This window comes from Electrophorus electricus, chromosome 4, assembly GCF_013358815.1.
Source record: "Electrophorus electricus isolate fEleEle1 chromosome 4, fEleEle1.pri, whole genome shotgun sequence".
Taxonomy (NCBI): Eukaryota; Metazoa; Chordata; class Actinopteri; order Gymnotiformes; family Gymnotidae; genus Electrophorus; species Electrophorus electricus.
The window spans coordinates 4,648,977-4,658,976 of NC_049538.1; the positions used below are offsets into that span (position 1 = coordinate 4,648,977).

Genomic DNA, 10,000 nt, shown 5'->3' on the forward strand with positions numbered 1-10,000 from the left:
TCGGCCCAGGATAAATTTGGAAACAGGTGCGGAACATGCAAAGGTGGCTTGGATTTACTGAGCTCAGCTAAAGCTCGCAGGCGTCTTTTATTCTCTTCTGCGTGTGCACATCCTGCAGAGGTAGCACAGGGGCGACATGGAGGTCGCGGAGAGGAAAATGGGACGTTTCCGTATTTAAACACGAGCTGAATGGAACTGGCCTCCTCCAATTGTTCTCACATTATGTGGCCCCATTTCTGCTGGATGGTGTTGCCTCTCCACCTCAGCCCCTCAAGCTCCACCCACGGCAGGCACAGATACCAAGGAGCAGGTTTTTTATTAATATTATTTCATTTGGCCCCAAACTTGCTCTGACATGATGAACAGGATAAGGACAGCGTGCTTCTCATTCCTGCCCCTCTACTTTTCCCCGTCAGTCAGCGACGCTGGAACCTCCCAGAGTTGTCAAACAGGTTCTGATTCTTCCTGGACTCCATTCGAGTCTATGTGGGACACGCCTCACAAACACAAATGCGCTGAGCTGACCAAACTCTGTTTCTCGCTTAGCCAGTGTGTCGGAGGACCTGGCCACAGAACTGGTACCTGCCAGCCCTGCCTTCTCCGGGTCATACCGTTCTCTGCTGGCAGACCACAGGGTCGGCATTCGGCTCAGTTCCCGTCACCCCCGCGATTAGCTGAAAGGCAGCGGCTTGGCTGTTGTTTGCACTCAGCTCCCTCCCTCAGGGCACCTTACTGTGCTTTGCACAGTGGGACATGTTGGGGCAGGTTGCGGGAAAGAGACGAGGGCTGTTTTTGTAATGATAGTTGGGGCCCGTCTTACGTGCCACTCAAAAACATGAATCTGCAGGGTAACAAAACATGTGCTCTCTCTCTCTCTCTGTCTCTCTCTCTCTCTTCCTCTCATCTAAAGCGATGAAACTCTTAGTGTATGAACATTTTCCTGCAGGCTTTTTGTGCAGGCCCTGTTTCATAAATGTTGTAACCCTGGCTTCTTCGTGATGACTGTCCCAAATGGAATGAAAGTAAACATTTGAGAGTAATAAGAGTAAACGTTCGCCTTTATGATGCTTTAAGAGAGACGTGTTTTACTCTTCAACCTGTGACTAGTTCACTCTAAAATGAACTGGTGTGTGTGTTCCAGGTTGAAGTGTGAGAACGATTCTTATATGCTTATTTTAAGCAGTTTTGTTGCCCTGCTGTGGTATGTGGTGCAAACATAATCACAAGAGCTTTGAATCAGAGCTATTTTCCATCTCTCTCCTTCCCTCTCTGTCTTTTGTAGCCAATCACACACATACACTCACACACACACTCACACGCACACCCCCCCCACACACACACTCACACACACACTCACACACACACACACACTCACACACACTCACACACACACACTCTCACTCACACACACACACTCTCACACACACACTCACACAGACACACACGCACACACACTCACACGCGCACACACATATGCACACACACACACATACTCACACACTCACACTCGCATGTGCACATGCACACACACACACGAACACACACTCACACACACTCACACACACACAAACACTCACACACACTCTCACTCACACACACACTCTCACACACACACACTCACACACAGACACACACTCGCACACACACACACACGCACACACACACACGCACACACACACTCACACACACACACACACACACAGTATCTCATTCTGTCCATGACTCTCCTTTTGTCCCCCTGTGTCATACTGCGAGATTTGTCACATGCTCTAGTCATCAGTCTCCACTATGTACAGTCAGAAGGTCAGCTGGATGTATTCTGGCGGCGTTTCTTTGGGGCGGGGTACGGCTATGTGTGTTAAAACAATCAGAAACAATTCCACGACCCTAAATCTACCGACATCTGCTGCATGGTTTTCGCCCTGACATCGGAGATGAAAGCTGTGAATTAAAGCTCCTGAGAGGACCGAGTGTTTACAGAGAAATGCCAGCACTAAGGTAACCGGCTCAAAAGTAAACCAGGAATGACACTAGAGACAGGGGCCGGCTGGAGGAACTGGAGCAGGATAGGACTTCCTGTAGCAGGCCCGGACAGAAGTCCAAGGACGAAGGAGCTTCCTGTCACACTTGTGCCTGGCAGGAGTGGATTCCGGGTGACGCTTCGTTTCGCATCTCGTTTTTTCTTTTTGCGCTGATCCAAGGACAATTCTCAGAGTGGGTCCAAGACCTTAGTCAGTTTTAGAGTAACTGAGATGCTGTTCTCAGATGCATTCAGGAAGGCGCTTTCTTCTTTCCATGCCATGTGCCGGTGTTGCTGAGGCTAGCACAAACGCATCCTGCCTCTCTTGAAACAGTCTGATGTCTGATTCGCAGGTCACCCCAAGACCCACAAAAACCAAGTAACATCGATGGCAATTACGTAATGAAAAATAGACTTTGGCCAAAAGTTCAACAGGAGGGAAGAGCAAAAGAAAATCTGCAAAGGGTGCGCTGTGTTTATATGTGTAAGTGTGTTTACTGTTCACAGGCGTTTATGAGAAATGATGGGGCAAAGGTGATGTGAGAGAAGGAATGCTGGGAGAGAAGGAATGCTGGGAGAGAAGGAATGCTGCCACGCTTAAACGTTCCGGACCGAGCTTAGAAAAGAGGCAACACGAACTGAACACCATTTTCTTTTTAAAGCAGCCCGTAACAGGAGGTTCTCAGCCCCTCAGAATCTCAGCAAGGTAAAAGAGTTTGAACCGTTCGAACTGCTCATGGCTAGCAACCAGCATGATGTCTTTGCAACACGCTAACGAGCCGGTATATCTTGGATGCATTTGGGGGTGAAGGATTTGTTCTTGAGATCTTTGACCAATGATCATTTATGCTTTCATGCTTTAAAATGTTAATGTTGATAAAGCCAGTATTTGACATATCCTGATGGTTTGTTGAGTGGAAATTCATGTGTAATTCTGCCCTCCTGGACATGCAGTGCGGTCATTCAGCGTTTACTATGACTTTAGTACTATGGCACTTTATTGAAATCAGGAGTCGACCCAGCATACCTAATAACAATGTTGATTTTTCCTGCTTTAGAACAGGTTGTGCTTAACTCCACTCCTGGAGAGTTAGTTGCTATTGACAGCATCTTAGTATCTGAATGAGGAGTGTTTGATTATGACTGGAAGTAAATTCTGGTTGCGGTGGATCTCCATTGACAGGGCCACTCTGTACAAAGTGTTACATCATCTGTTATTCTGATTAGCTGCTATGTTTTGATATTTCATGAGATTTTCTAAAGTTTTTGATTTACCAAAAAAATGTATATTAAATGCATTTTAGCTAAAGGTCAATATGCTTGACTAAAAACGATCAACTCAATAAAACATTTGAATGTGGCAAAAGCTGTAATAATTCTGCCAGTAAGCTGCACATGATGAGGATGTGGATGAGAGATATGTATGGTACTTAAACAGTGTCAGGTTCCGCAGATACCATGAGAAGGCATGCAAATACTAAAGGATGATAATGTTCTAAACTCAGATTAACATGCAGTCTGCCATCAAGTAGTTTCATCAGTGATGATCATCAGTGATAATTATGAGTATTTCTAAAACTTAAACTTAGTTGGAGTCTGTGGAATCCATTCAAATAGCTAAACCAGTATAGATAAAAGCAGGCTCTGTGAACAACAGGGGGAAGATTTTATTGAAAACACCTATGTATCTGAGTTACTATAAACCACAATTGTTTAGTGGTTTATTGTGAGCTATTACTTTCTGGGGAAAAAAATCTTTCAATTACTATCATCAACAAAAATTCCTGAGAACGTAATCAGAAAGGAAAGGTCTGAAATAATTTTACTGAGGAACACAATCTGCACACTTCAGGAATTTTATTTAGGAAAAGAAGCCCAAAGCAGCAGAACTCTGGAGCAGCTCCATTCCCACGAAGGTCTGCTGGGTCCCTGCTGCCTGACAAATTCTTTAAGGTTAAATATTAGCTATGGACTCAAGGTGTGGACTGGATCAGTTGAGAGGTTTTCTAGTGTGTTTACTCAAAAGAGCTCTAAAGGTGTGCGAAACACGGCGTCACACAATGCAGCCAGATAGGTAGACTCCACAGTTCTACCACACAGCCCAAAATTTTAATCTGGCTATCAGTGGGAAAAAAAAAATCTTTTCAGCTACACAGGCAGAATGTTCCTCCCAGCCTTCATTTATCATTAGCCGTGTTTTTTGAACTGTTCATTTATCATTAGCCATGTTGGTGAACTGTTCCTTCATTTATCATTGGCCGTGTTGGCAAACTGTTCCTTCATTTATCTTTAGCTGTGTTGGCGAACTGTTCCTTCATTTATCTTTAGCTGTGTTGGCGAACTGTTCCTTCATTTATCATTAGCCGTGCTGGTGAACTGTTTCTTCATTTATCATTAGCTGTACTGGTGAACTGTTCCTTCATGCAGATCAAGTGTCTGCAAGGAACTGATCCCCTGCTATTCATTACATGTCAGCAAGAATGAGTCAAAAATAAACCATGACACATGCAGAGTAATTATCCAATCCGTGGTATTCCTGCACAGGTAATCTGTGTGGCACAGTTTAAGATATTCTGGTTCCAGGTGCTTTAATGCTACTGCCATTTATACTTCACTGACTGGGAAGAAGTGTATGTGTATAAATGTAGGCTTCCAAGTCAAGTTTAATTCATAACCATATCTTTATGCATATTCTAATTATATTTAACATATCATATTTAAAAAGTATGTGTAGTGGTTCAGTTTATTTTGACATATACATACTTGACCTTAAGTGAATCTGGCCCAGTACAACAATCAACACTGAACTGAAGTGATTGTTAATTTAAGAGAAAAAGAACAGGGTGAACTATCAGTTTTCTGAACCATCCTGGTTTGCTTGATCCTCCGGTTTGTCCCACACAGCGAGGGAATTTCTTGTTGATGTTCATGAGACAGTAGTCCTCCTGAATCCTGTTGTAGGCCAAGTGGCAGTGGTACCCGCTAAAGGGCCGTGTTAATGCTACACTTATAACACAGACGTTTGTTTGTTATCCCTCAGGAGGGCCTCACACGAGCACATGACCCCAGCGTGACCCCAGCGTGACCTGCAGGCGGGATGGCGTCGGTGTGCAGTGTGGGTCTGGTGCTGGTGGAGTTCGGGTATGAGTATATAAGTCGAGACGGCTTCACCGTGTCCATTAAGCCCAACGAGCGCTACACCCTCCTGGCCAAGACCAACAACCACTGGTGGCATGTGCGCAAAGACGAGCACTCCAAGCCCTTCTACGTGCCCGCCAAGTACGTGAAAGAGCTTCCACCAAGTTTGCCCTCACCGCTGGACTTTGCGGGGGCGCCGGGGCCCGAGAGCAGGCCGCCCGTGCCTGACCTGGCGGAGAAAGCCAAGCCCAATGAGGTAACAATACGCTTGCGCTCGCCGGGGAACCGCCGAAAGACGGAGAACCGCATGTCCACGTTCGGCGTGCCCCTGGACATCCGCGAGCCCCCCTCGTACCTGCACGGAGGGCTGGCTGACTCCCTGGCGTCCCTCCACCCCGCCCCCATCCACACCCCCACTCCAGACGCGATGCAGCAGCAGAAGAAGAGGCTCAGTCTCGCCCCCAGCCTGCTGTTCGGATCCCGCGGGATCACGGCCGACGACACGCTGCAGAAGGCCCGTGTCCCTGGGTTCGGCCCGGCTGACCCCCTCCCTCGTCGGGCCGAAGCCGTGGAGCCCCCACTGGTCAAGAACCTGAAGGAGACCAGGCAGCAAGGATTGCCACCAAAGCCAGAGCCGCTCCTGCTGCCGGAGGAAGAGCCCAGTGAGGAGCCAACGCCTTCGCCAGACACAGAGAACATTTATGAGTCCATACTGGACCTGAAGCTGGAGGATTTGGTAAACACAGAAACTGGTCCTGCTGGTTTGCATGAGTCTACAACCAGCACACCACCATCTGCACCACAGGCCAAGGTAAGAACACACACACACACACACACACACACAGCGCAAAAGGCTGAGCTTCTGAATTGGATGTCTCTCTTAAGAATCCCATGCTAAAATATTACCTTGGCTGTTTTCAGATCCTTTTCTTTGCACCTGCTTCCTGTAAAAACTCTCTGTGACACAATAGAGTTCATTTCAGTTCCTCTCACTATTATGGTCATCCAGCCACAAAACTTTAAACGTGAGAAAGAGAAAGAGACTTTAAAAGTGCATCCACACATATTTAGCAAGTTAGTGGTCTTAGTGGTCGTTTTTGTAATGCTTTGAAAACAGGAATGTGATTCTGAGTATGTTTGCCTAATAGTTGCCTAATAATAAGCCTACTTTATCATGACAAGCCAATCAGAAAGCTCCTAAGACAAGTTGAAAATAATCAGTTTATTATTTATTTAATTCTACTGTCAGTCTATCAGTTTATTATTTATTTAAGTCATTTAATTCTCTCATTCTCTCTCGTTCTCATTTTTCTCCCTGTGTATCTCTAACAAATGACTACTCATATTGTTTCACTCTGGAATTAACCTAGTTTAAGAAAAAAATCATTATCTTTATTTTTGCAGTTAAGAGATGAAGGAATATTTTAATCAGCCCTGAAAAAAACAAAACAAAAAAAACCCAGGATGTCATGGTAAAAAAAAAAATTAAAAAAATTGATATTCCAGTGTAAAATGTAGGCTACTATAGCCAAATCCACTGGGAGGCACTGTTTAGGTTCACAAATGCACTTTTATAGGGATGAGTTGTGGTCTTAGGTGGTTTATCACTGATGGTCATAGCCACATTCTTGGTTATATGCCATATGTTTTGGTGACACATGTCAGACATAAATTAAATTTAGTCTGTCTGAAAAGTGAACTGGAAGAAGGACAATATTTATATCAAACGCTTGCCATTTGACCTATTCTGGAGGTCGGTTTTGTTTAGCCTAGCGAGGAAGTAGGGTACTGAACATATGGGGTTAAGGTGCAAGAATAAACCTGAAACAACAGAGATGAGAGAAGAGCAGAGGCGAAGAGAGGTTGGGCTGTAAACGGAACTTCAGGAGAGGATATTACAGCCTTTCTCCAGTGCCGGCAGGATGTGATGAGCATGAAGACGATCAAACAAAGACTGTGTGTGTGGGGGCCCATACGCACGCGTGCGAGACTCAGAATTTCCGCACACTCAAAATATGCATTTCCGAAGGTTTATATTTGTTTTAAATAGCTACCAAGTTTTATGGGCACTTTTAAAACACTGCTAATATTCAATTGAATAATGATATTAGAACATGCAGGTGGCAAATAATCATAAGATGTCCAATATTGCACAGGTCACTACAAACTTAAAGTGCCTCTAGGTTAGCTTTGTCTCTCCTTTGCATGTATCTTGTTTAGAGGGCCCAGCCAGCACCGGTTGGCTGCTGTAAGTCGCCATGGCAACAACAGGTGCTTTGGAACAATAGCAAACCTATGAGACTGAAACCCAAGCACCTGCCCTGCATTAGGAGATGCAGTATTACTTAGTGGAGCCTGGATTCAACAGCAGCAGCCAGAACACACAGACACCACAGACATCTTGGCGTGTTCTCAGGCTCAGGAACTAGGCATGTGTTCAGGGCTACTTAAACCCAGCTAACATGGAATGAAAGCTAAAAAACATTTTAGCCACTTCCATAATCTTAGACCAGGAATTGGAAGTGCTGATTTGTTGCGTGGCAGGTAGTCTTCTGCCTAAGCCTGTACAGCAGGTGGTGAAGGGAAAAGGAGAATTCTTACAAAAGTATGCTGTTGTTTTCCACGGCCCCCAAAGCGAATAGTGTACATAGTGAAACAGTGAGGCATTAGCAAGCCCAAGTGTGGAAATATACCACAAGCTAAAGGTAGCGTTCTAATGTCTGCTTCAGGGTAGCGGACGAGCTGTGGCGTAGATGCAGTAGGCCTGTTTTCAACTTCTTATGGCTTTTTCTGGTATGCTTTAGCAAGAGATGACAGAGGTCATTTTCCAAAGTTATGCTCTTAAGCCCACCTTTATGCCTGCGTCAGTAGCTACACACTGATGTAAAAGATTTGTAGGGTGGATCACATCTAAGAGTATCAAAATTTTTGATACGTTTCATCACACTCTTTTGGGTGTTCTTGCCAAAGCAAAGGACATGGAGATCCATCAGTGAGAGGGTAACACTGGTTGTTAGCACGCTGGTCTTTGATTCTTTAGTAAATGTTCTTTAGTAAATGTTGGCCTTGTCATACTGTCTAAGCCTGACTGTATGATTTCTAATAATATTTTTGGTTATGCTTTACATGACAAATGTCCACATGCAGAATTACAGTTTTTTTCCAAGAATGCAAAGATTTCCTTCAGACACATCATTTAGTTTCTCTTCATTTAACCTCAATGTACAACAGCAGTGATACAAACCCACACAGCAGATGTCACTGATGTAGTCAATACTAAAGTTTAATGAGTAGAACTATTATTTACGAAGTTAAGAATGATTTTTCTGGTCTTTTACTACATAAACACGAACTAAAGTGAGGACCTGTTGGCCCCTGTGATGATGAGATAATGAGAACTGCAGAACTTTGGGAAGATACCATAGTGGGAGGGACGAGGCCTGCCAGTGTGTGTGCGCCCGCATCAGATTACAGGACGATACTAAATGGGTCTCAACATTTCACACTGAACTCGCACGTGTTATATACACACCGGTGCATGAAGCGTTACACGGCTCGCGGTTTTCCGACTTTGATGTAATGCAATAAGCATATGAGGAAATCGCCAACTAGATTAACTGCGAGATAAAGTTCTTAACTCTAATTAGTAGCGTTCATAACTCTCCAGTGTCTAACGCAACGCGGGTTCAACAGCTTCGGCCCTACCTGATTACGCTTACTAGCGCTACAAATACCTTGTGATTTGCTCTTGTAAAGCGAGTATTGTGGTTTGCAAACGTATGAGCTGGCTATACTGAGGACGCTGATCAGACACCCAGTCCGATTTCTGCCGTGTCAGAGCCATTGATGACAACAGGATAGCGGTGACCCAAGTTTCGTTCCTGTGCCTTGGGACGTGTATTGTAAACACAGGATGCGCCCTTACTCACGGTGCAGCAGATCTCACCTTCCTCAGCAAACCGCAAACAAGTGCAGGCACCCAGGTGCACAGGACCGGGCGCACGAATGTTATTAGCAGTGGTCCGTTAACTGTTCCCTCTTGCACAGTTCAATTTCAGTCACCTTCTTTTGCGCTATCGTGCAAAGTGCTTTCTTTACACTGGGACGCCATACAGGTGACTGAGTTAAGGGAGCATGCGCTTGCGGCCACACCCTCTAAACGGATCGTTTAGTCTCCCTGACCTCGCGCAGGCACAGAACTGCAGGGGATGAGCGCGTGGCAGCCGTGTAGGTTGGCGCACCTGTTTCATATTCCGAGATCATGCTTCACGAAGACCAGTCTGAAGTCGTCACTCAACACTGACTTTCTAAGAAAGGAAATGCAGGTAATCCGTTGTGCGTTTGTTTGGGTTTATAAACACAGAGCTTAAATAGGTTCGATTAGTGACGCTAAGTTACACCTGTTTTCACAACTAGAAGTACAACTATACGCACGCTTGCGGCTTGCCTGACATTCCCACAGCGCAGGCAGAACAGCATGAAACATGAGTCTACGTGTGGAGGGTTACTCCCTGCGTGTAGGCTACTTAAATACACCGCAGATGAAGTGGGTAGCTGGGCGTCCTACCAGTGAATGTGCTACTAAATACCTCCGTCAAATGTATTAACCAAAATGACTTAGTTCTCGGGTTACGAGCTAAATAACGCACATGCATGAAGTTGCACGGAATGTGCTCTCCGTGATGCATGGCTCAGCTCGAGCGGGCGACGGTGTCAGCCCTTTCACGGGCGGTTCGGGCCGTGGGCAAACATGGCAGCACGCCCAATTCGCTAGAGATTGTTCCTGTATTCTCTGTAGATTCTTTTTTTTTCATGGTGTATGCCAACGAGTTTCAAAGACTT

General features: G+C 45.3%; 1 protein-coding gene across 1 annotated transcript in view; it reads left to right on the plus strand.

Annotated features, from left to right (window-relative positions):
* The window catches only part of arhgap27l (Rho GTPase activating protein 27, like), a 28,243-nt gene that overhangs the window by 1,423 nt on the left and 16,820 nt on the right, over window positions 1–10,000 (plus strand). The window contains exon 2 of the mRNA XM_027021830.2: window positions 5,061–5,969. Coding sequence (XP_026877631.2) covers window positions 5,118–5,969 — 852 coding nt within the window. The 5' untranslated portion in view covers window positions 5,061–5,117. The remainder of the gene's footprint in view (window positions 1–5,060; window positions 5,970–10,000) is intronic.